This window comes from Myotis myotis, unplaced genomic scaffold (assembly GCF_014108235.1).
Source record: "Myotis myotis isolate mMyoMyo1 unplaced genomic scaffold, mMyoMyo1.p scaffold_m19_p_5, whole genome shotgun sequence".
NCBI lineage: Eukaryota > Metazoa > Chordata > Mammalia > Chiroptera > Vespertilionidae > Myotis > Myotis myotis.
Genome location: NW_023416357.1, coordinates 107,147,194 through 107,174,216, shown reverse-complemented (window position 1 = coordinate 107,174,216; position 27,023 = coordinate 107,147,194). Strand labels below are relative to the sequence as shown.

The 27,023-nt window shown below is 52.5% G+C and overlaps 1 protein-coding gene across 5 annotated transcripts in view; it reads left to right on the top strand.

Annotated features, from left to right (window-relative positions):
- The window catches only part of PRKCB (protein kinase C beta), a 299,355-nt gene that overhangs the window by 234,776 nt on the left and 37,556 nt on the right, over nt 1-27,023 (top strand). For all 5 annotated transcript variants that reach the window (XM_036308214.1, XM_036308213.1, XM_036308217.1 and 2 more), the window contains one exon: nt 14,329-14,502. In XM_036308214.1, coding sequence (XP_036164107.1) covers nt 14,329-14,502 — 174 coding nt within the window. The remainder of the gene's footprint in view (nt 1-14,328; nt 14,503-27,023) is intronic.

The window sequence follows — 27,023 nt, the reverse complement described above, 5'->3', positions numbered from 1 at the left end:
ATATTTTCTTTAAGTTGATGTAATTGACTTCCTTTTCTTTTCCTTTTTTTAAACACTCACCCAAGAATATGTTTTTATTGATTTTTGGGTGTGTGTGTGTGTGTGTGTGTGGGGGGGGGGAGAGAGAGAGAGAGAGAGAGAGAGACATTGATGTGAGAGAGAAACACTGATCTGTTGCCTCCTGTACATGCCCTGATCTGGAATTGAAGCCAAAACCTAGGTATGTGCTCTGACTGGGAATTGAATCCTCAACCCTTTTAGTGTATGGGACAATGCCCCAACCAACTGAGCCATCAGCCAGGGCTGACTTCCTTTTCTTGTTCTTAGCATTAATAGCAGTAATATTGGTGAAACCACAGGCTTGATCTGCCTGTTGTATATTTATTAGAGGCCTGGTGCATGAAATTTGTGCACTGGGGGGGGGGGGAGGGAAGTCCCCTCAGTCCGGATTGCAAGAGGGCGCAGGCCAGGCTGAGGGATCCCACTAGTGCATGATTGGGGCTGGGGAGGGACCACAGGAGGGCGCCAGGGCATGTCCGGCCCATCTTAGTTCCAATCAGCCCAACCCCAGCAGCAAGCTAACCTACTGGTCAGAGCATCTGCCGCCTGGTGGTCAGTGCATGTCACAGTGAGCAGTTGAGCAGCCTTAGCATATCATTAACATATTATGCTTTGATTGGTTGAATGGATGATCAGACGATTGGACACTTAGCATATTAGGCTTTTATTATATAGGATTTTAGTGTGTTTTAAGAGAATTTATTAAAAAAAAGTAATTTTGCTCATGGTACAGGTACTACATTATATGGAAAACTGTCTTAAGATCTTAAACTCACAATGACAATTTGGAACGTCAGTTACTATTGTATTTCTAAGGACACGAAGTGTTTTTGCTACATTTCTCTTCATATCTGGACGGTACAGAAAGTCTCTAATCTTCCCTGTCCCCCATAGCTTGTCCTTCGAAGAGGGACACACTCAACATTTCCTGTGTCCTTAGAGGCCTTGCCTGTGGTCTTGACTGGCTCTTCTCCATCATTTCTTCACTGAATTTATCCAGAGAATCAAACTGCCCTTTCAAGATTTGCTGCCTCTGCCCACCCCCCCTCCCCCCCGCCATGCCCTTGTGCCTCATCCTTTTGTTCTGTGACTTCCGCCCTCAGCAGCTTCTGGAATACCCATCTCCCAGGTTACCAGTGCCCACCTAGCTCCTAATTCTCCAATCTGAGGACACGGTGTGGTGGAAGCTGTGGCGGCAGAGGGCAGGCGTGAGGGAAAGGAACTGGGGCTCAGGTTGGCCCCACACCCCATTCCAGGGAGACGTTATCACTTTTATAGTAACTGCTCTCTGACGGGCATCATTAAGAAGTATTTATTGAGCATCTACTATGTGCCAGACACTCTTCTAGGGGCAAAGGACATGGCTGTGAACAAAAGAGACAAAATATCTGTCCTCACGGAACATATGTTGTGGTGGTGTGGCAATGGCGACGGTGATGGCGATGGCGACGATGGTGACAGCACCCCTGGCGCTCTGAGCCCTCCCTGTGCATCAGGCTCTGCTAAGTGCTCTAATGCACTGGCTCACACTTACGCTGTAATGCAGGACTCTCATCCCCACTTCACAGATGAGAAAGGAGACGCAGAAAGTGGCAATAACTTGCTAACACCACACAGCTAGTTAGCGGCACTTAACTGACCAGGTTTGGTCTAGATACGTGCGATCTTGGGTTCTCAATTGCAGACACTTAACTCTTGCATTTCTACTCTACACAGAGGTCCTTCTCTGTGCCACAGACATACGTGGGGAGGTTAACCACTCTCCCTCCTCGTTTTCTCCCTCTCCCTCTGTTTCCCTCCACGTGCTAAGCAGTATGCACGCCTCGGTGTTTCACTGCGCCTCTGCCATCAGACTAGCTGCATGCCCGTACGCTGACGGACGCTCGGGTTTCTGCTCTTCCCACATCCCTCTGGGCCTGTCCACCATCCATGTGGGGACGCGCATTGGAACTGCACCATCGGCAGGGATTCCCGAGAGGGCCCACGAGAATGGGCTTCACTCCCCTGGCCGCTGCCCTCTGCCCTCTCGCCTCCTCTGAGGCTTCAGCTCATGGGATCCTCCAAGTCTTTTCTATTCAGCCCCCACCTCCATTTCTTCTAGCCCTCAACCCGAGTCCTATTCCATGACCCCCACCCATCGCTCCAACTCTTACTGAGCTCCTACTAATTGCCAGGGACCATGCATGGATTCACATGCATGACATCATGTTAATTCTCACCACAGCCCTGCACGGCAGTTACTGATATTGACCTGTTATACCTCTATGGAAATTTGGAGTCAGAGCCCAGACAGCACGGCTCAGTGGTTGAGCGTCGACCTAGGAACCAGGAGGCCACAGTTCAATTCCTGGTCAGGGCACATGCCCAGGTTGCAGGCTCAATCCCCGTAGGGGGTGTGCAGGAGGCAGCCAATCGATGATTTTCTGTCAGCATTGATATTTCTATCTCTCTCTTGCTCTCCCTTCCTCTCTGAAATCAATAAAAATATTTTTTTAATTAAAAAAAGAAAGAAATTGTGAGTAGGAGAGGTTGCGTGACCTCCCCAAGGCCGCACAGCTGGAAAGAGACAGGACCCGGATTTGAAACGAAGTTTTGTGATTCCAGTTGCCTCTTCCCATCACCAGGGTGCTCTCTCTGCTTCGGGGCACTTACCCCCCCTCCCCGCCCCCGCCCTTCGAGCTTCCTTTGGGAGGAGCTTCAGAATCGTGCACAGTGACATGGGCACCTCCTCCCACTCGGGAAACGTAGAGCGTGTGTCCTGTGATTGCATCGCTATCAGGGCAAGTGTGTTCCTGTTACATCCTAAAGCCTTTCTTCAGCCTAAAAGTTCTTCATTTCCTGTGATTTGAAAGAAATGAAGACCCTCCCATGAGCCCCTAAAAAGGGCCGTGCCTTCCCCACGCTGCGCAGCGTGTCTCCTGAAGTTGGCCCTGGGGGCTGGCACCAGCTCCCCAGCAGCACGTCCTCAGCAACCTCCACGCTCGTCTCCCGAAAGGCCCCTGGTCACTCGTGTGAGCTTTGGGTGGGCACAGAGGGCATCCAGGGCTCCAGGCCCCGGTGGCAGCGTCTCCTGCTGGAACCAAGCAGCACTGAAACAGGACAGGAAGAAATTGCCACAGGAGATTACAGTCAGGGTGGTTCAAACCGGAGCCAAGGCCTCTTCACAAGTCTTGGCGCTCCTGCGGTGGGGTCGCCCTCCTCTTAGTCTCACCGGTGGGTGGATGCACGGCTCAGGTGCAGGCACTGGGCGCGGTTATAACCCTGCAGACAAGCCCTTCCCTGTATCACCTGCTGCGCGCCTGCCTGCCTGCCCCACGGGAGCTCCTGGATCACAGGCTCCAGACAGCTGGCAGCCTTTGCTGCTGCCGCTTGACCCTCCTCCCAGAGAACCAGTTCACATTTGCTGTCTGCTCTTGCTTCCTGCCTTCTCTTTGGCTCCATCCCAATTACAGCACCCTCCTCCCAGCCCCCAGTCTTTCATATGCGACTCTGATTGCTGTGCATTTTTGCCAACTCATCTCCCCAAATCCTGCGAGGCCCTCTCACTCTCCCAATTCTTCCAGGCCCTTCCCGTGCAGGGGCCGGCTTGGCTCTTCTGCCGCCTTCGCTCCTGAGTACACAGTAAGGGACAGACAAGAATGTACAAGGGTCCCTTTCCCCAACAAGACAGCTACAATAGAGAAAGGGAGGTGCCTGGAAGCAGGGCTTCCAGCCCCCTGTCCTGCAGGAAGCAGCCGCCGAGTGGGAGTGAGGACGGGGGATTCACTGGAAAGACGGGGCATGCTTCTGTGTGTCTCCGGCGCCAAAGGCAGGGCAGGGCGTGCTGTGGGAAGGCGAGGGCTTCCGGAAGCCCCACTGCCATGGTCTGTCCTGGCCCCCGCCTGTCACCCTGCTTCTGGGCCCTGCCTCCCACCACCTCCCTCAGCGTCTGCTGCTCTCAGTTCTCAGCGTCTCACCCCCAGGCTGAGAACACCTAGAGTTTACGTCCCAGGAAAGGGAAGCTGTGGCTCAGGGATCCACGTGGTTCGATTGGCCAAGGGGGCGCGCATTTTTTTATCCAGCCTGAGGAAGGCTGGCCCGAGGACGGGAAAGCGGGCGTGGGACGCGCAGCTTCCCTGAGAAAAGGGGGAAAACACGCGAGTTGAAGTCTGCGTGTTCTTTAACGTTGCCTGGCTCTTTGGGAAAAACAATCCGAAGTTAAACCTGGTCCTTTCACTGAAGGGCCAGCTGGCGCCTGTTAACAGGGAACTGTCTCAGCGGGTCATTCACGGCCACTGGTCCCATTCCTGAGCTGCAGGTCCCACCGCCCTCCATGCATCCACCGCACCTACATCCTCCTGAGCTGGTTCAGAGGCTCACAGCTCTGCTGCGATGCGTTCCTGTCCCCCAGCAGCATGGCCATCGTCTAAAACAGCCCTGTAGGTTATGGCCCTGTAGGTTATGGCCCACCCCGTGCACTTATGTTGGATGTGCAGACATAGATGGTTAAGGTGCATAAACAGGCCCTCGCTTATTGCAGCTCCCCTTACGCCGTCTGCTTCCCATCATGAACCGACCTCCCTGAAACCATTGCAGGATGGTGATGGGGTTTGAGCTCTGAGGATGTGTCTTAGTGTTTCACACGCACTGTTCATTGAGTCTTCACCATGACCTGGGGGCAGAAGGGGGGGCTGTAGTCTCCACTTTCCGTGAGGAGCTGGGAGAGCAGAGGGTGGAACTGGAGCCCTGCAGAGGGGGTGCGGCTCACACCCCACAGCCTGGCTCCTGCCCGCAAGCCAAGGCTGCACAGCTCACTGCGCTCAGCCCGTGCCCGCACCCCCACCGCACCCGCAGGCGCAGGGCGCAGGGAGCCGTGGCACACGGGGCAATGCCCAGGGCAGGGCAGATTGCAGGGACGTGCTTCCTGTGTGCAGCTCTTTGTTGAAATGAATGAGGGGTGGGCCCTACGTGTTTCGCTGCATTTTCTTTCCGTGAAAGGCATCAGTTAGTGGTCTGTTTTCCCGGGGACCATGTAAAAACAGTGAACCTAAGTCTGTTTTCGTTTTAACCATCTACTTTTGTGTAATCTAGCATATGATTCAAAGACAATTGACTAGACCAGTGGTTGGCAAACTGTGGCTCGCGAGCCACATGCGGCTCTTTGGCCCCTTGAGTGTGGCTCTTCCACAAAATACTGACTTCTGCGCATGGGCCACGAAGTTTCAATCGCACTGTACATGCGCGCCCACACGTGGTATTTTGTGGAAGAGCCACACTCAAGGGGCCAAAGAGCTGCATGTGGCTCTCGAGCCGCAGTTTGCCGACCACTGGACTAGACACACATGTCAGCGCATTGATTTGAGCTCACAAGGGCACTTCCGTACCTGGAATTGGTACTTCTCGGCCCTGTGCTGTCAGTTCCCTGGCACCAGTGGCTGGAAGCGATGCAGCCAGAGTTTTAAACAGTCGTCCTTTTGCGTTTCCCAATCGACAGTGAAACGCTTCTCTTAAACCCAGCGGGACTTCTCCAGTGAAGCACAGAGGCTCCTTCCAGGCTTAGCTCTCCTGCCCGCTCCTCCATCCCCAATCGCTGTGAGTCATTTGGGGGGGGGGGGGGAGGCGTGCAGTGACATTTACTTCACAATAGCAAGTCCTGAGAGCGGGATGGAGGCCAAAGCACCGCCATGCTTCACACTTCCCTGGGCCTGCTCTGCCGGTGGCAAAACTTCAGCCTGATGAAATCCAAGGTGACATGGCATCACTTAAAGGATTTAAAGCGTGCCACCTGTCAGCCTGGCTTCTGGCCTGAAAACTGTTTGTCTGTTGCACAGACCCATGCCCCCCCCATCAGCACCCGCACCGGAGTGGTGCATTCATGGCAACGATGGCCCTACACTGACCTCGCTATCGCCCAGAGTCCACGTGCGCCTCACGGTCGCCGCTGATGACGCACATCCTGTGCTTGGGCAGCTGTGTAAGACATGGTCCCCCCTGTGGTGTCAGCAGAGTCTCTCCAGTGCCCCCGTCCTCTGCGCTCTGCCTAGTCACTCCTCCACCCCTACCCCCTAGCAACCACTGAGCTTCTCACTGTCTCCATGGTTTTCCTTTCCCAGAATGTCAGGTAGTTGGAGGCAGGCAGTATGTAACCATGTAAAGAGTTTTTATTTTAAGTATAGAAAACCTTACATAATCAATCATGAAATGACCACGCCATGTGCTCTGAGCATCGCTGCAGCTGCTCTCAGCTTTGTCTAGTCAACTTGAAATCACGTCCACGCAGCAGCTCAGCCCTGCCCAGATCCACGCTATTAACTCCCCATTAGCATCTCTCCCCGCTCTCCCACTTCTCAATTTTTCCTGAAGTGCTTCTTCAATTAGCCAGTCTGCCCAGTGGCTGCTCCAAAGCGCCATTAGAAGCCAGAAGTCGTTTCTAGGCTGCTCATGTGTTTGCTGCTAGAGACAGGTGCATTCGACTCCCCAAACCACACGACTTCCTGTTCGATTAGTGTGACATGTATGTGTGGGTAGACATGCTGAGGAAATCTGACCCGGAGTTGAATGGTAAAGTGCACTTTGGAGAATTGAAATTAGGGTCTTCAAGAGAACCTAGATAAAAACGACTCCACGAAGTTGGAAAAAGAAGACCCAGACTGTGTGAGGGCCCTTCATGAAGGGGAGCGTTGCATGCTGGGAGAGCCGCATAGGTGCAGGCCTCGCCAGCCGAGACGAGCAGTGCACTGAGCTCTGTCTTTGTGTCACGCTCTCCACACGCCCTGTGAGCTAACAGGCTTGTGCCTGCATCTCACCCCATTGTCCAGCTGCTACAAGATCCCCTGCCCTCGTGTCAGGCCTCTGTTTCTCGGGTGGGTGGCGTAGGCCACCCCTCACCTTTGCTTGGTCTGAAGAAGGGCTCTGGCAAGTCTCCATGCCAGAAAAGACGAGTCTGTGGGGCCTGGAAGCCACACAGCCCCTCCCCTCTTTGGAATTTTAGAGGTTAACGGATGGTTTGCTGATTCCACAGGGAAGTCCTGTCTGTGCCGGGCATGCAGCTCCGTGGAGCCCTCTGGCCCCTCTGGGAGGCTCCTGCCCAGCCCGCCTCTGGGCAGACAGGATGGGCTTCCTCTCGCTCCGGGCTCTGCCTAAGGACCTGCTGAGACAGATTGCCCAGGAACGTTGGTCTGTGCTCTGGCCCACTGTCTGTCATCCCACAGAAGGAGTAGGAACGTCCCTCTTAATCCCCATAATTATGCTCGCACTGTAACAGTGGGGCTTGCTGTGTGCCGGGCACCTGCTGTGCCTGCATTATTATGTCACTTGCTCACACGGGGAGGAACTATTGTTATGCCCTGTAAGGACAAGGGCACTGAGACTCAGAGAGGTTGAGCAACTTGCCCAAGATCACACAGCAAGCACATGACAGAGTTAGGATTTGAACTCATGATTCCAGAGCAGAACTTGTTCCTACTACGATTTTATGATTCTGATTAGATATAAACTTCCAGCTGATCACTCTGTGAACGTCATAATCTCAGTCTTACTTCAAATAACTTGTCAGGATACCTGCCAAAGGAGGGTGCCGAAGCTAACTTTCATTTTGTAACCCACTGCACCCAAATTCTCTCAAGATCCACTCTGGAGGAGGGTGGCTGTCCCTGGCAGTGCAGGCAGACGGTGTCACCCAGTGCTCTCTCCCCTGGTTCAGTGCCGTGTTGGGGGCCTCTTGCCAGCTCACCGCCAGCCTCCAGGGGCTTGGCTGGCAGGAAGGCCCTGTGCTCAGAGCTCTGATGGAAGGTATGGAGTGCGCAGGCCCCGCCCTCAGACCTCCTGGGATTCTGAGGTGCAGCTGGAGGAACATGGCTCAGGGGCGTGAGCAGCACGGCCAGTCTGGGAAGGATGGGGGTGGGGGCGGATCACTGCACCTGCCAAGCGCAGCACTGAGCTCTCCCAAGTACCCCGGACAGGTCTTCCGAGGGACTGGGTGGCACCCAAGCAGGAACTGGGTCCAGAGCAGTGTCCCTCAAAGAGGTGGAACCCTAAAGTAGAGAGGGGACAGGCCTGGCAGTGGGTCAGCCCCCAGCCCTGCACCAGCCTTGCCCACAAGCCGCTCCCTAGTGTGAGAGGCGTGGGGGGGAGGGGAGGGATCCCCTGAAGGCCCACAGCTGACACACCTGGCTTTAGTTTCTCTCTCCATGCCCACCTCAGCTCATGGCACCTCACGGATCCTCTTCTGCTAAGTTAGTGTCTCGGGGCCTGATGATCCCCGAATGCCTGCCTGCCTGCCTGTCTGTCTCTCAGATTCCCCGCCTGAGTTTATCAGTTAAGATCCTTCCCAGTCCCTGTGTTGTAGCTTGCAGGCCCGCATGGCTAGGTGGTTGGGTCTCCTCCCCCTCCTCCTCCCCCTCCTCCTCTTCCTCCTCCTCCTTCTGCTCTCCTGATATAGGCCCGCGACTGAGAACATCAGCCACGGCAGCACCACAGATATTTCATGTAGACCTACATTCTAGGGAAAGCTTGTGTTTCTCCTAAGAAATTATTTCCTTGTAGAAAACAGGAACTTTTGTTCTGTTCATGTATCTCTGGTGCCTTCAGCTTCTAGAAAGCTGAGAGTACACACACATAAGATTTATAATATACAGGGGTAGGCAAAAGTAGGTTAATAATAAATAGTATAATAATAATACAACAATAAGCCTTCACATACAACTATAAACCTCCTTTTGCCCACCCTGTATATACAGTGGAGTTGCACACATGCATACACAAATATATAATATATATGCACACTATGTAATCAGCACAGCTATGTAATAATTTATTTCTATTATATTTTTGTTAATCCTCACACAAGGATATTTTTTCCATTTTAGAGGGAATGGAAGGGAAGGGTGGAGGGGTGGGGGAAGAGAGAATGGGGAGGAGAGAAGCAGGAGAGAGAGAGAGAGAGAAACATCGATGTGTGAGAGACATGTTGATTGGTTGCCTCCCGAGCACCCTGAGACCAGGCCAGGGACCAAACTTGCAACCCAAACAAATGCTTTGACTGGGAATCAAACCTGTGACTCTTCGGGGCAGGGGCCAACACTCTAACCACTTAGCAACAACAGCCAAGGCTGCTATGTCATGCTTTTTAACTAGCTTTATCAAGGTATAATTTACACAGCATAAAATCCTCGTTTGTGTTATATAATCTTGAATGCTACCTCCAATTCCTGTGAAATGTGGGTTGGATATAGGCGTATGTGCTAAACTATGCTGAAGATCTTTAGTGACCAACATCTAGGGCAGCCGTGGGCAAACTATGGCCCGCGGGCCGGATCCGGCCCGTTTGAAATGAATACAACTATTGAAATAAAAGACCGTACCCTTTTATGTAATGCTGTTTACTTTGCATTTATATTAGTTCGCACAAACACTCCATCCACGCTTTTGTTCCGGCCTCCGGTCCAGTTTAAGAACCCATTGTGGCCCTCGAGTCAGAAAGTTTGCCCGCCCCTGCAATAGGGGCTTGTTTGTTTTTTAGCTGCTTCCTCCACTCAAATATACTTATTCATTCATTCAACACTTATTCATTGAGTGCCTACTATGTGCTGGATGTTGGGGAGAGAAGAGTGAACGATGCAAACAAAATAGCTACCCTCATGGAGGTTCGTTCCAGGAAGGAAATAAAACAGGTTAGTAGAGGGCCAGGTGTGGCAAGTACCGTGAAGAAGAACACAGCAGAGGGAGAGCATGGGGAGCGGCAGAGGGCTGCAGCTTCAGAAAAGGTGGTCGGGGGACCTCTTTCAGGAGGGCGCAGGGGGCAGACTGCAGGCATGTCATGTGGGGGGCGGGGTCCAGCCAGCAGGAGAGCGGGCTGAGGATGGGCAGGCAGAACTAGGCAGGGGCGCTGTGGACAGCGGGCCGGAGGTCCTGGCACCTCGCCCCGGAACGAGGGTGGGTATTTTTGAATGTAGAGCTGACCACACGTGCTGATGTAAGAGAACTGAGGGCGGCTGTTGACATGGGGAAGTGCGCGGTGGGTCCGTGGTCCCTGCCTGTCTCTGCCTGACCCCCTTAGTAAGCCAGTGGACACACAGCTCCCTCAGGGCGCATCTCCTTCGCCTGCTGAGAACCGGAAATTGGTGCTGGTGGACGAGGCTGATGATGGCACTGCGGTGGGTACAACGGCCTCCCCCGACCGTGCTTGGGTCCCAAGGGCCGGTGCCTGTGCCCGACCTTGTGTGGACTCAGGGTCTTGGCAGGTGCAGGCAAGCTAAGACAAGCACACGCTGGATTAGGGTGGCCCAGGCCAGTGACTGGTGATTTTTTCAGAGGCCATTTGGGCACGACACGGAGACCCAGGCAAGACCACCGTGTGGAGACAGACGGGCTGGAGTGACGGAGCCAGGCAAGGAGCACCCAGGTTGCTGGCCAACGTGGCGCTGGAGAGGCTGGGCAGGCTCTGCCTCTGAGCCTCTAGAAACAGCCCCGCCCCCCCCATCCCACACTTCTGGTCACCAGACTAAGAGCAAGTTCCTGTTGCTTCAGGCCCCAGTTTCTGGTCTTTGCTGCGGAGCCATGGAAGCCAGTACACCCGCTGGCTATTAGCACTCCTCACTCCAGCACCGCGCACACCTTACCCGACCAAGTCCCCTCAGCACCACCCACAGCTGAGTATCGTGGGCCTCCCTGCTGTACAGATGAGGAAATCAAGGCCCAGCAAGTCACATGACCTTCCAAGGTCCAGCGCTAGCACGTGGGAGAGCTTGACAGGTACCAGGTCTTCTTTTCTGGAGTCCGTGCCCACCATCAGGAGCCTGGGCTGGTGCCAGGAGCCAGGATCCCTGGCTCACTCGTCATCTGCTCTGCAGCCAGACGCCCTGCGCTCCCCCTCTCCATTCTCTGCGGTCGCTGGAGGCCTGCTGTCTTCACGTCTCCCCAGAAGATGCGTGGGTAGCAGGTGTGGCTTGGGTTTGATAAGAACATCACTGCGCACATCCTTTCCTCTGGTTGGAATGCCACCGGCAGAGGAAGGACAGCGAACAAACAGCCCCCCTCCCCCCGCCCCGTTGCTATTGGCTGAAGTGGAAGCTCCTGACCATTAATCCACGGCCCCTTCCACCTAAAGGAACGCATGCTGTCGGGGCCGGAGCGCCGGCTGCCTCCCGCCGTTCTCCCTGCTGATGCTCAGGGCCCAGGAGAGAGGGCAGGGCTTCTTAAGCCACTTGCTGTGAGGAACCAGGGCCGTGTCCGTCCTGTCGCGGGCACGCCACCGAGCCCAGCTCATCGCGACGAGCGTGTGGTGTGAGCGGGGAAAGGCAGTGACTCTCCCCCTGTGGCTGTGAATCAGTCCACAGGGTCCCAAGTCTGAGCAGGTGGGTGGGAGGGAAAAGGGGGCCCAGCAATAACCTGCAGGCGGCAGCCTCACAGCACAGAACTGGAACCTGGGCCTCGGGGAGCGAGAAGGGGTGTGGTTGAGCGTGACTTAGGCCACAGGTGACGCAGCAAGAGCCTTTCCTAGCAGACAAGTCACCTAACTCCCCTGTAAAGCAGGGGCAGGAGCAGTGCCCACGCTCCACATTCGCGGGGATTAAAGGAGGTGATGCACAGAGTGTGTAAGGCGTGGTGAGGTTATCTTCATGGGCCCCAGGCTAGGCCCCTCCCCTCAGGTGTCTATCGCTGCATTAACAAGTCACCCAGAACTCAGAGGTTTAAACCAACAGCAATCATCTCTCATCTCTTGTAGCCCCTGGGGGTCAGGGAATTGGGGTACTCACTGATGGGTCTGGTTTGGGGGTCTGTCCTCTGTGGCCGGAGCTGGGACAGCTGGGGCTGACACACCTGGAAGAGCCACCTGGGCCCCTGGCTCTGCATGTGGTGGTAGGGTCTTTCTGCGTGACCTCATTCTGTGGCTTCACCAGCACAGTGACCTCAGGGCTCCAGAGGCAGGCGCCCAAGAGAAACGGACAGAAGCTGTTGCCTTGGAACCCACCTGGGGCCACGTGCATTGGTCGGGTGGGGACACATGTGTTTTGTTATTATTGAGCAATATTCCTGTAGAATGGCAGCTTCTTTGAAGAAGTTGGAGGGGAATAAGAGACATAAACTTCCAGTTATAAACTAGAGGCCCGGTGCACGACATTCATGCACTGGGGGAAAGGAGGGGAAGGTCCCTCAGAGTGGGCCTAAGCCACAGTCAGACACCCTCAGCGCTACTGCAGAGGCCGGAGAGGCTCCTGCTGCTCTCCCCAGCCATCAGCCTGGCTTGTGGCTGAGCAGCCCGCCCCCTGTGGGAGCTCACTGACCACCAGGGGGCAGCTCCTGTGCTGAGCGTCTGCCCCCTAGTGATCAGTGCGCGTCATAGAAACTGGTCCTTCTGCCGTTTGGTCGATTTGCATTTTACCCTTTCATTATATAGGATAATCACAGGAATGTAGAGAAAGCACAGGGAATAGCCAGTCGTCCCTAATAACTTTGTGTGCTGACCGATGGGCGCTAGACTTATGGGGGATCACATCGTCAGGCACACAAATGTGGAATCACTAGGTGGTACACCTGAAACTAAAATAGTGCTGTGTGCCAACTAGACTTTAATACAAAAAGGAAAGCTTGACTAGAATATTAAGGAAAAAGGAAACGTCCCTTCTCCCCGTGAATGACTGCCGAGACGTTGTTAGGAAGATAAGACAGAAGGAGTGTTTTACTTCTGGACACCGCCTCACCCCCATAGTGAGTGAGTCGGTTTTGATGGTACCTCAGAGTCCCTCACAGCAACACGCTTGGCGCTTAGACTCCAGAGGAGAGGGGGCCATGGTTAGAGTGCAGACCCCGGGCCACGCCCAGAGCCTTCTGGATGGGAGGAGGGCTGGGAAGCTGTGCTGAGCTGGGGCCGGGGGGGGGGGGGGGGGGTGGATTCTGACACAGGCCAGAGGCACTGTCTCTGTAAAGAAAGGAACTTGCGCCAACTGGCGTGGCTCAGTGGTAGAGCATCGACCTATGAACCAGGAGGTCACGGTTTGATTCCCAGTCAGGCAGGGGCACCTGCCCGGGTTGTGGGTTCGATCTCCAGTGTGGGGCCCCCAGTGTGGGGCGTGCGGGAGGTAGCCGATCAATGGTTCTTTCTCATTATTGATGTTTCTATCTCTTTCTCTCCCTTTCTCACTTAAATCAATAAAAATGTAAAAAAAAAAAAAAAAAAAGAAAGAAACTTGCCCTTGTGTTAAAGGGGTTCCTGAATTTTGTATTTTCATTAAGACTTTGAGCTACTCAAGCAATAACTTTGTCTTATAGGACCGCTAAGAAGCATAAATGCACTCAGACTAACTTAATTTAAATGTAAGGATGGTTTTATTGGAGGGCTAGGGAGTTTTCTAATGGGACACAACCCAGCTTCCTGAGAGGCTGGGACCGGGAGCTGGAAATCGAGGTCTTTGCTCATTCTCCACCTTCTCCTCACACGTCTGTTTCGTTCTTCTTCGCTTGCGTGTGCGTGTGGTGAAATGAACCACTGTCGGCAGCTCTGTGTTCTCTCAGGGCCCAGGACTGACTACTTGTAGTCTCCTAATTGCAAATCCTTAGGGAGAGAATCTGATTGGCTCAGCTTAGGTCAGCCATCTACCGATCAGCTATGGCCAGGTGGGTCCACTGCCCAATCAGAAGGTTCTTCCTTAGAGGCTTCTAGGGAATGGTACCTGCTGGTCACTGCTCCCTCTGGCGCAGCCCCGACCAGTGACAATGTTGATGTGTCGTGAGCCACACCAATGACTAACCTGCCTTGGCTGGGACCAGGCTCATGGATGGAGGCCCTGGGCAACAGGAGAGGCGCTGGAATACCACTGTCACCGTCCTGTGATCAGGTCTGAAGTCTCTCTCCCGCTCTGGAGCACAGAGTCAGAGCATGCTGCTGCTGGTTCACTGCTGTACCCCCAGTGCTTACAGGCTCATAATGAATATTAAATGATAAGGGAACAAGAGCCCCATATTTAGTTTGATCAGGAATCCCCTCTTCCCACAAATATTTATCGAACATCTACTGTGTGCCAGGTACTATCCCAGCGTCTTGGGTTACACTAGAGAACAAACAGGCAAACATACCTGCCCTCACGTGGCTGGGCGTTGACCCATATCCCGAAGGGACCGCTAGGTGCCGCTGCTCTGGAACCGTCTGTTGGTTGGGTTGAGCCACTGCAAGTGTGAGGTCTGTGGGTGTTTAGAGCCAGTGGGAGCCCGTGGACAAAGCCGGGGAGATGTGACTGACGAGCTCCCCCGGCGCCCGGCCTCCACCCAGCCTGCCCTGCTGTGTCTCCCCAGGTCATGCTCTCCGAGCGGAAAGGCACGGACGAGCTCTACGCCGTGAAGATCCTGAAGAAGGACGTGGTGATCCAGGACGACGACGTGGAGTGCACCATGGTGGAGAAGCGGGTGCTGGCCCTGCCCGGGAAGCCACCCTTCCTGACCCAGCTGCACTCCTGCTTCCAGACCATGGTAACTCGTGCGGGGCCTGGCGCTCTGCCTCGGGCGGTTCAGTGGGTTTGGGCCAAAGCTGTCCCAGAGGCACCTGGGTGCTGCCCGTGGCGACGGGGGAATGTGGGCCCAGAGAGGCTGCTGAGCATTTCTCAGCGGCCCTGAGACGCTCTCCCCGGAGGCAGGTGCTGCCTCAGCAAAGATGCAGGGACTCAGCCGATGGGTTTGGTGGGTTTTGCAACCTGCGCAGCAGGGCCTTTCACAGCAAGAGGCCACTTGGGACAGAAGTGCAGGACTTTCGGCCTCACAATATGCGATGTAGCAGCAGGTGGGGATGTGGGCAGAGGTCCAGCACTGTGCTTAGGTGGCGGTGGGCAGCCCTCTGGGCCCTTTGCCTGGGGCTCCAGTACCTTCCCCCCGTGGCATGGACCTCTTTGGACGAGGGGTTGCCTGAGGACACAGCCCTCGGAGGACCCCTAGGTGTGAGCTCAGAGCTGTGGCTCCCGAGGGGGGACATTTGTGCTCTAGCTGCTGTAGACTGTGACTCCAACTCTGAGAGCAAGAGACATCCCTGTAAGACCGCTTAGCCTTGTTCCTGCTTAAACTAGACCTTGGCCTCCACACCTAAGGAGGGGAGGCCAGAGCCCCCACTGCAATTATTAGTTTGAATCCTTTAATGAAAAAGCACAAGATTCCCTCATCTAGTGCCTGCTTCCCCAGGGTGCAGTTCACATGGGAAAGGCAGGATAATGCTTGATTCGTTCCCGTTGTTTAACAGTTTCTAAGAGTTGGTTCATTATTATGCTCCAAAGGTGACTCATGTTTGCTTTGAAAATAAAATTTTCGACTTAGGGAGTCAGTGCAAAGAACAATACAAGTGAGCAGTAACTCACGTCATCTGGGGACCTGGCAAAGGTGGGGAGTGAAGCCTCAGGGAATGCACGTGGGGGCTGCGACCGGACTAGACTAGACCCTCAAGCTTCTAGTCCAGCGGTTCTCAACCTGTGGGTCGCGACCCCTTTGGGGGTCAAACGACCCTTTCACAGGGGTCGCCTAAGGCCATCGGAAAACACACATATAATTACATATTGTTTTGTGATTAATCACTATGCTTTAATTATGTTCAATTTGTAACAATGAAATTGGGGTCACCACAACATGAGGAGCTGTATTAAAGGGTCGCGGCATCAGGAAGGTTGAGAACCGCTGCTCTAGTCCCTTCCTTCCCAGGCTTCTCTTTTTCCGTCGGTGGTCCCCAAGTTGCCTGGCGGCATCCGCGGGGGAAGGGGGCTCAGCCTGGTGAATAGACTGGACGGAGACCTTGTCTCAAGGCGGGGGCTGGGCCTGCGGAGTGGTTTTCAGTTTCAGTTGCGCGTGTTGAGACTGGGAGAAATCGGTCATCTGTGATGGATATTTGCTGAAGTTCAACGTCTTCATTTGTAATTGACTATTTTAAAAACGATACATTAACTTGGAAATTACTCCTGACTGTTGGGCGGCGTGTCAGTGTGCTTCCTGGGATGGGAGAGCAGGGCCCGGTCTCGCAGAGGCTGCTCCCTGCCTGGGGCCCTTCCGGGAAGAGGTTTGGACCCAGAGAGCCCAGAGCGTGCGATGCAGCGGGTGCTCGTCTTGCGTGGCCGGAGCCCACGCTGGGGGCCTGGAGGCCGGGGCAGTGTCCAGATCTCGCCGGCGTGGAGGGAGCATGCGTCCTGCCCTCATCCCATCGCACAGGTGAGGGGGCTGAGGCCGCACAGCTGGTGCTTCAGGGCCAGGATTGAACCCAGGCAGCCAGGCTCCGAGGGGCTTTGCAGTAACTATGCCTTTGAGTGTGAATCACAATGTCCACTCCCCTGGAACCCTGGGGCGGGACGCAGCACTGCCTGTGCCCGGCTGTGCGGGGCCTGTGCCCTCAGGAGCCTTGCCCCTCTCCCACCTGCGCAGACGCGCCTGGTGCTCCATCCCTCAGAGAGGAACTGGCTTCCCATCTGAGTGTACCATTCAAGCACTGGTTTCTTCCTGGGCTCCCTAAAGGTATTGCGACAGAGAGGACTGGCATCCCACGTTACAGGGAAGGATTGACGACCTGGGTGCTGGGTGGTTCTCCCTAAACACAGCACCGGACACACGCCCGCTGGACGCGCCTGAGCTTTGCCAGTCCAGTGTGTTGAGCTGCCACCAGAATGGCCTTCGTAGTGGTGACGACAAGGACAAGAGCAGAGCTGGCCCTGCGAGTGCCAGGCCGCGCCGGACCCTGCTCAGCCCGCAGGGGTCCCCACGCTGCCCTCGGCACCTCTGGGCGGCTGCTGCCCCGGGTAGGCAAGGACACTGGTGTGCAGAGGCGCCCGGACTCCTGCCGCGCACACGGGGAGCGTGGCCCTGGGGCCGGTTCCCAAGCCTCGCGGGCCCCCCTCAGGCACCGGCCTCCTGCCCCTGCCTCGCTCCGGATTCTCCCTCTGGTTTAGGAATTATTTTCACTTTCCTGGTCACATCTAATTTTCACAAGGGGACTGTTCCCACCTGCACAGAGGACGCGGACCCTTGAGAGATGCGCCGGCTCCGGTCACCAGCGCTAAGCGGCAGGTCCTCGTGCCCTGCAAGCGTCACTCCCACCATGAGGAGACCTGCTTCCGCAGGACGTGGCACTGCTGGAAAGATCGATCAGGGAGCGATTTAGAGTGCAAGGGGCATCTACACGAGCGATCCGCACGGCGCCTCCCTGCTGGGAAGGCCCAAGGAGGTCGCCTGCCTCCCGCTCACCCTCTGGACCCGCGCATTCTCTGCACCCCAGCCTGGTGCCCTGGAGGAGGCAGCCCGGCTGAAAGGCAGTATCTCGAGAGCCGTGTCCCTAAGCGTCAGCCAGCGCTGCCGTGGACAGAGGGCTAATGCTTACGGATGCCGCCAGCGGGGTTACTGTTGGCGTAAACGGTCCAGGATGCCGCTGCGTCACTGCGAGGGGACAGCAGGAACTAGAGAGACAAGCCCTGTCCCCACAGAGAGGCCGTCGGCCACCGTGGCAGCAGAGCAGAGCGGCGGGGGCGGCGGGGTTGGGATGGGAGGTGCTGCTTTGGGTAGGTGGACAGGGAAGGCCTTCCTGCTGAGGATGGCGTTTAAGCAGCGACTGGGGTGGGCAAGGGAGCGGGCGTGAGCGTGTCTGGGCCAGTGTCCGCGACAGCAGGACACTGCGGTGGTGCCCCCGCGGGACGCCCGCTTGGCGCCAGAGGAGCGGCCAAGGCCACTGGGCTGAGCGGATTGCCGGTGTGTTTTGTGGTCCAGAATTCCTTTATGAATCATCTACCTTTAAAAAATGACAGATCTGGCGTAACGTTGCAAGTGTGGTGTTTGTCTTGCCAGAGATTTAGAATTTGAAGATAAAAGATCTTAATAGGATTTTTTTAAAAAACACACACCTTAAGGTGGTCAAAATAGATAAAAGAGAACAAGACTCTACCAATATACAAAGCGCCTTTGTCCTTCTTAAAATGATGCAAATTTAATTCCTAAAACCTTGTGTAGAAAAGTAAAGTTACATCAGATGTATTCTTAGACAATTGGATTTGAAACCTTTGACAAATATGCACAACGCAACTTTAACAGAAAATGTAGGAGATACATTCTATTTCAGAGATGATTCTAAATGTGCGAAAATGGAATGTGCACATAGAAAGGGACCAGGGGGGAAAAAGGGAGAAAGAAAGAGAGAAAGAAAGAGAGAAAGAAAGAAAGAAAGAAAGAAAGAAAGAAGGAAGAAGAAGAAAGAAGAAAGAAAGAAGAAGAAGGAAGGAAGGGAGAAGAGAGAGAGAGAGAGAGAGAGAGAGAGAGAGAGAGAGAGAGAGAGAGAGAGAAGGAAGGAGGAAGGAAGGAAGAAACCAGGAAGAGACAGGCACAGACTAATCAAAACGTTGGCGTGAATTAGGGAGGGTCATGGGTGACCGTCTTTGTCTTGAAAAGTGTCGCAAAGCGCCACACGGTGGAAGCGTGGACACCCAGACAGACGCAGGAGCCATCCGAGGGCTCGATGCTTGGAGATTGCTCACTGGATGAACTGGCCTCAGGTGGGCGGGGCTCAGGGAGTTGTCCTCTAGCGCACACAGGGATAAGCGTGAGCACCTCCGCTACAGAAACCCGGGCTGGGATGCCCTGCTCGCTCTGCATGTGGGGTCACTGTCCTTAAAGGGGGCACGGGAAGCGGGAGTAAGAGAGGTGATGTGCCACGTGCAGGAGCAGCAGTGAGCGGAGGCCGCCCGCGTCCAGCTGGGCTGGGGCACCTGCTGCGGCGACACGAGGGGATTGGGTTTTCCAGGGGCAGCTGTCAGCCGCCACATTCACAAAATTTCCCAACTGCCAGTGGGCACAGGCAGTTAAGCCTCCTTAGCAAAACATCTATTTTAAATGTTTTCTTTTCGATGGAACATATGCACTTCTTTTAAAAAAATAGAATTAGATTTTATGAGTCATTGAAGGATAGAAGTTACTTCCCGAATTTGCTGTCTTGGCCCAATAGGAACTCAGTTGCAAGGCATGCTGGGAGGGACATCAACCCAGCATGCAGTAGCGGACAGGGAGGGGGCTGAAGATGATTGCACTTGTTGGGTTGGCCTCTGATGACATGTCTGCTGAGCACCAAGAGTGTCCAGAAGTCCTGGCGCCTCAGGTGGGCTCTGGGCTGGCAGCAGCCTCCACGGAGGTGATCGGGCACAGGGCGCTGCAGAAGGCAGCTCGGGCAGCATTCTCAGCCAGGAGGGTGGGTTGCAAGAAACAGAGCGCCCCTCCTCCACACTTTCTTTTTTTAAAATATAATTTTATTGACTTCAGAGAGGAAGGGAGAGGGAGAGAGAGATAGAAACATCAATAATGAGAGAGAATCATTGACCGGCTGCCTCCTGCACGTCCCACACTGGGGATCTAGCCTGCAACCCTAGCAAGTGCCATGACCGGGAATCGAACTGGAACTTCCTGGTTCATAGATCAATGCCCAACCACTGAGCCATGCTGGCCGGGCCTCCTGGTCTGTGTTTCTCCCTGGTCATGGCAACATGGCTTCCCTAGCCCCTTGCAGGTGCCTACCTACCCAACTCCCTGGACTCCAGTTCATACTTGGAGGACAGGGAATCTGATGGGCGTGTGCAGGTCAGATGTTTTATTCCTGGCACGATCAGCTGTAACTGGCTACTACTAACTTGGTAGGAACCTTTAAAAAGGGGTTAAATCCACAGGGCAGGAATGTTGGCTCTCATATCAGATGGGAGATGTCATCTTGAGTCCAAAGACACTGAGTTGGAGCTGGACACAGCCCGCTGTAGCAGTGCCACTGGGCCCTCGGCGAGGGATGGAGGGAAAGAAGCTGGCAGAGTTTCGTGGGTTCAGGGCTTTAGGCAGTCAAAGCCACTCGGGAATCTTGGGTGCAAGAGAGGACCCAAAAATGCAACAAGGCATGTAAGTCTGGGTTGAGTAGGAAGAGACACAGCCTGGTTCTCTCTGCCTTCTTGTTGGTGGCCTTTGCGTCTTCATTCAATAATCAAAGACCCATAGAATTCTAAAGAAGAGAGAGGGTACCAGCCCCTGAGAACTTTGCTCTCTATGTGGAGGGCAAGGCTTTGAAAGCTGAAAAAGTCAGAGGAGCCTCAGTTACTTGATTCTGATAGTGTCCTGAGGCTATAGCATACACAGGAAAGAGCAGCTGGGTGAGCCACGGCTTCGAGGTCTTTGAGTCTGCGTGGACTTGACGTGTCTTTGCAACACCCAATGAAGGAGATGCTGCCATCACCCTCAGGGAGGTAGAGAAGTTTAAATATTTGCAAGTTCTCAGAGTGGGGAAGCCGTGTACCTGGGACTTGAACCCAGGACCAGCTCATGTCAACCACAGCACTGCACAGCTTTTCCAGGGAAACAGGTGGATCTGAGCGGTGAGGCACAGCGGACACGCAGGATTAATTCCCTCACCGGCAGGGAAAACCATTGAAGATCATTCCGTAGGGAAACGCTTTCTTCAACCTCCTTAGAGCTTGGTGCATGCCCACGTGGTTGCTTTTCTCTGTCCGTAGTATCTTATTAACAGTGGCCGGTGTCCCCTGGCAGTTCCATGGGCATGATGTCACATCCCTCTTCCCCTTGTCTTGGGGGATGATCCTCTCTCTGCCCTGTCCTGGGCCCCAGGTGAACACGCCACCCAGTCATGTTTTAAATCAGACCATCCTCATCTTCACGCTCCAGATTTGGGAAATTCTATCCAACCCTTTGCGTGATGCAGGGGCGGACACACGTCTGATGTTATTTAATTACTGATTAAATGTGAGGGATAAAGGAGAAAGGAGACTTAAAATGAACCAGAGTCACTGCATGCTTCGGAGATGAGGGCCATGTGTAATGAAGAGTAACAGCAATACCGGGCACCCGGGAAGACGTGCCCTGAGCGTTAGCAGACGGGCTGGTTTGCGGAGGAAGACAGGGAGCTTGCCTTTCAGCGGTGGATTGCGGTTGACAGGGGAACACCCACGTGGAAACGTCCTGCAGCCAGCTGGAGCGGCCGGAGCGCGGGAGGAAGGGGGAGGAAAGACGAGTAAGTCAGGATTCATCAGCCCGAGAGACGAGTGTTGAAGTTTTGAACTGTGGCAAGTCCTCTTTGGGAAACTGGGCAAGTAGGAGAGAGCCAGGCTGGCCTTGACTCCATACTCAATAGCTACCTTTGATTTTCATGTGGTACAGCAAGTAGGTCCAAATCAAAACCACTGCCTGTGGCTGCCTGAGAGATCTTTTAAGACCACACATCACTTTACAGGAAGAGTCTTGGTCACATTTCAGGTCACTGAGGAGGGAATGATTATGTGAGGTTCAGAGGCCGGGCGAGCGGGGTGGGAGGGGGGAGAAGGGGGGGCAGTTTCATTGGCCGAAGACCCCAGAGCTCCCTCTTTGTGCCTCTCATGTAATCTCTTATCACAGTTTATTCTAGATGATGGCTTGAGTTTGTTGTCTATTTGTTTCAACTGAAATTCTGTGGGCAAAGTCTGTATCTTATTCATCACTTTTTTCCTTTGATACCTAATGCATGACTTACAAAAACAAATGTTCAATACAAGGTCTGACATTCACGTCTCACCCTGGCCGGCGGCTCAGTTGATTGCAGTGTCATCTCGTGCACCGAAGGGTCTCAGGTTCAATTCCTGGTCAGGGCACATAACTAGGCTGCAGGTTCCATCCCTGGTCAGGGTGAGTATGGGAGGAAACCAGTCAATGGTTCTCACATTGAGGTGACTCTCTCTCTCTCTCTCTCTCTCTCTCTCTCTCTCTCTCTCTCTCTCTCAATCAATCAATAAAACAAATCCTCAACTGAGGATAAAACAAAACAAAACACTTCTATGTTCCATATTGGCTCTAGGTGGCCGCTGGCGTTTTCCAAATGTTGATGTCCCTTACTTTTGAGTGGGCGATGAACTTGTGGGGTCACAGGCAAATGGCATTTGTTGTAAAAATAAGTCACTTCGGGGATTGAGATACCAAAGCCAGACTGGATGGAGCATAGCATTGAGAGGCTCCAGACGTGTGTTTATTTTTTACAGAAACAACAAATTTCCATTTATGGCTTTGATATGAGGTTTTAAAACTTTAAAATAATTGTGTTTAAGTTTTTAAAAGCAAGTTAATAAAAATATATTTAAAAGTAAGTAAGTTCTTGTGGCTGAGGCAACACGGTGAAGACGTAGAAGGGCGTGTTGGGGCACGTGGGCTGTGGGGGGTGCCTGCCCCCTCGTCCTCACCTGGCCTCGCCCTCTGTCCCTCGCCTCCTTTGCAGCTCTGTGCATCCTCCTCTCCCTCAGCAACAAGAACCATAAAACCAGGGCCTTCCAGTGCTTGTTCTATTTCCACATACACGTTAAAACAACATGAGATGATCAAGGGAACATGTTCATCCATAGCCCAACCAAAGTTATTGCTCACCCCGTCGGGGGAAAGGTTGCCATGGGGACATGTGTCTGGTCTCTCCCCAGGCCTGGGGAATCCCTCACAGGGGCCCCAGATTATTCCCAGCAGCACCCCTGGCAGCGGAAGAGCGCCTGGCATAGTGTGGGCATCACTGTTCAGAAAGTGAAATGACAGTGAGATGCCCGTGTAATGTTTAATAGCTGGAGCCCTGGTGTGCCAAGCCGGGCTCAGTGAAGTCCAGAGCTGGTGGGTCTCGGGGCTTCCCCGCATCCGCTTCGTGAGAGAAGAGGCCCCCAGAGCGTGGCACTCCCCGCGGCGGAGCCCGAGGCGGGGACTGTGGCTGATGCGCGCAGGGCAAGCGGAGGCCTTCCAAGCAGAAGCAGTGAAATCTCTCCCTCGCTTCTTCTCTGTGGCCAATGCCATCTGCTAGTTTTAAAAATAAGTTTTAAAAGCAAGTGTTTTGGTTCTTTCAACATGCAGCAAAGACAGATGCTATTTTAAAGCTTATTTTCTATCAAACCTCTCCCCCCGCTACCCCCCCAAAAGAACCAGATCAGGTGTCAGCAGTTCTAGCTGACGGTGTCCACTGCACCACTAACTTGTATGTGACCTTTTTGCAAAGCTCATGTGCCTTGGGCGCTGTCTCCCTCCCTGGCCCTCACTGGAGGGTAAAGGAGTATTGCTCTGAGGAGGTCCTTGAGTGTTTCAAAAGTAATCGACCATCCTGGACGCCTCCCCTGTGGCCTGCCAGCTCCTCTCCCCCTGGACCGGACCCCTCAGAGGGGAGGAAATACCACCAAGCACACGATGTCTAGCTCAGAGTCTAGGAGGCACCTACTAAGAGGTTGCAAGTATAGACTCTGCAACCGATCTGCCTGGGTTCAGATCCTGAATCTGCAGCTTCACTGCTATGTGAACTTTGGCGGGTTATTTACTTGTTCTGAGCTTCAACATTCATGTCTTTAAAAGGGGGAGAATTGGCCCGGGCCAGGTGGCTCAGTTGGTTGGAGTGTGGTCCTGTACACCCAAAAGTTGTGGGTTTGATTCCTGGTCAGGGCACATACCTAGGTTGTGGGTTCAATCCCCAGCTGAGGCACGTACAGGAGGCAACCAATCGATGTTTCTCTTTCACATCAATGTTTCTCTCTCTCTCCCTTCTTTTCTCTCTAAAATCAATAAAAAAATATATTCTTGGATGAGGATTACAAAAAGGGGGTGGGGGAGTGGGAAAACAGTAATACTGGTCATGTTCAGTTGTTTAGAAAGATAAGTGAGAACAAACATATAGAGCACTTGGCTCAGTCACATATAAGTGCTCACACGAAGATAGCTTTATTTTGTGATTTCTGTCATTCTAATTATTAGGCACTCAGTACACATTCAACAAATGCACATGTGGCTGTTACTTATGATGGAGTTCTGTCCACTCGAAGGAGCTTTTTTAAATGGTGGGTGGAAGATTTGTTGCATGGCCAACGTCATGTGGACACTCTCCATGTCATCTTAGTGCTCTATGGGGCAGGTGAGCAACGTCCACCTACAGGTGAAGAGACAGCTGGAGACTCGAGAAGTGTCACACAGCTAGAAGTAGTGGAAAGGGACTTCAGATCCTGTATTGATTTCAGAACTGGAAACTGCCCTGCCCTTGAGTGCTCCACGCCCCCGCGCCTGGTCTTGTAGCTCCGTCTGCACAGTAACTTTGCAACTTTTGATTGCAAACCTTTTACATTGTGACCCAGCCACACTGACATATGAATATAACATAAAAGTGCATCTCACAAAATAATACCTAGCTCTCTATAGAGCAGCGGTTCTCAACCTGTGGGTCGCAACCCCTTTGGCGGTCGAACGACCCTTTCACAGGGGTCGTCTAAGACCATCCTGCATATCAGATATTTACATTACTATTCATAACAGTAGCAACATTACAGTTATGAAGTGGCAACGAAAATAATTTTATGGTTGGGTCACAACATGAGGAACTGTATTTAAAGGGCCCGAAGGTTGAGAACCACTGCTATAGAACATGCTGGTCATTTCCACCCCTTTCTTTCACTTTTTATTAAGTTGATAATCTATCCTATATAATAAAAGGCTAATGTGCAAATTGACCAAACGGTGGAATGACCAGTTGCTATGACTTGCACTGACCACCATGGGGCAGACATTCATCGCAGGAGCTGCCTCCTGGTGGTCAATGCACTCCCACGGGGGAGTGCTGCTCAGCCAGAAGCTGGGCTCACAGCTGGTGAGCACAGTGGCGGTGGCGGGAGCCTCTCCTGCCTCCGCAGCAGTTGGACATCCCCTGAGGGCTCCTGGACTGCGAGAGGGCACAGGTCAGGCTGAGGGACCCCCCTCCCCTAAGTGCACGGATTTCATGCACTGTGCCTCTAGTCTACTTATATAAAAACTCTTGGTGTAACATCACATCCAGAAGCTCGACCAACTGGAAGGAAGTCAGTCCTGCAGGGGTCGTCTTGGAAACGGCTGCACCCTCCCCCAGCTGTTTCCCCGGAGGGCGAGGTTTCAGGCAGGAACCCGCCCTCGGAGCAGAGCATGGAAGTACTGAGTCTGGCCTTCAAACCAGGCCCTGACAGTAGGGAGGAGGCAGCCCCATTCCTCACAGAATCTGCTGTTGGATAGCTTGATGTCAGTGGCCTGCCAGCCAGGAACCCCATTCACCTGCATCCCTGACCCTGACAGGAGGGACGAGGGAGCCCCATTCCTCATGGAATCGACAGGTGGCCAGCTTGCTATCAGGGCCCTGCCAGCTAGGGATCCCATTCACCTGCAAATCTGTATAAAGTTTTAATACATTATATTAGAGGTCGTAGTGGTACTGTTTTACCCACAGTGTCTACAGGAATTTCTGCAAATTTACTTCTCGGTGGAAGCACCTTTCATTCCCAATATAAATTACCAATTCCATTAAATGAAACTTCAATTTCTAGACTCAATTTAAAGAGTGAAGTTGCTAAAACTATTAAAAAGGCCCAACTTCTCATTATTGATGAATGCACCATGGCATCCAGTCATGCTATAAACGCCATAGACAGATTACTAAGAGAAATTATGGGTCTGAATATTGTATTTGGTGGGAAAGTTCTCCTTCTTGGAGGGGATTTTCGACAATGTCTCAGTATTGTACTGCATGCTATGGGATCGGCCATAGTACAAACAAGTTTAAAGTGCTGTAATGTTTGGGGATGTTTCAGAAAGTTGTCTCTTACAACAAATATGAGATCAGAGGATTCTACTTATAGTGGATGGTTAGTAAAACTTAGAGATGGCAAACTTGATAGCAGTTTTCATGTAGGAATGGATATTATTGAAATCCCTTGTGAAATGATTTGTAATGGATCTATTATTGAAGCTGCCTTTGGAAATACTATATCTATAGATAACATTAAAAATATATCTAAACGTGCAATTCTTTGTCCAAAAAATGAGCATGTTCAAAAACTAAATGAAGAAATTTTGGATGTACTCGATGGAGAGTTTCACACATATTTGAGTGATAATTCCATTGATTCCACAGATGATGCTGAAAAGGAAAATTTTCCCATCGAATTTCTTAATAGTATTACTCCTTCAGGAATGCTGTGTCATAAATTAAAATTGAAAGTGGGTGCAATCATCATGCTATTGAGAAATCTCAATAGTAAATGGGGTCTTTGTAATGGTACCAGATTTATTATCAAAAGATTATGACCTAACATTATCGAAGCTGAAGTATTAACAGGATCTGCAGAGGGAGAGGTTGTTCTGATTCCAAGAATTAATTTGTCCCCATCTGACACTGGCCTCCCATTTAAATTGATTCGATGATGGTTTCCCACAATGCCAGTATTTGTGATGACTATTAATAAATCACAAGGACAAACTCTAGACAAAGTAGGCATATTCCTATCTGAACCCGTTTTTGCACATGGTCAGTTATATGTTGCTTTCTCTCGAGTTTGAAGAGCATGTGATGTTACAGTTAAAGTTCTAAATACTTCATCACAAGGGAAATTAGTCAAACACTCTGAAAGTGTTTTCACTCTTAATGTGGTGTACAGGGAGATATTAGAATAAGTTTAATCACTTTATTGGTTATTGTTTGTGTCACTGTTGTTTTTAAATCATGTTTTTGTTGTTTTCATATCATGTTTTTGTCATTTTTATATCATGCCTCTGTTGTTGTTATATCCGTTTGTTACTGTTTATTAATTAATTTATATATTATTTTCATACACATTTTACTAATTTCCTTTCATCTCTCACACTTCTATTATAGAGAAAGGGCAAATAGCAATATTAAAATATCTCTGCTAATTAATTCCCTTTTAATGTGCATGAATTTCGTGCACCGGGCTACTAGTATATATATATATATATATGGCTAATACACTGTCTGACTGTCCGACTGGTCGCTATGACATGCACTGACCACCAAGGGGCAGAAACTCAATGCAGGAGCTCCCGTGACACACACTGGTCATTTACAGAGAAGCAGCACCATGGACCTGGCACCCACAAAGCAACTCAGCTTCTCCCAAGTGGGACACAGGCCTCGCCACCACCCAGGAGCGACACCCCACCTAATCGCAGCCAGTGCTGCCAAGACCCCATGGCTCAAAATG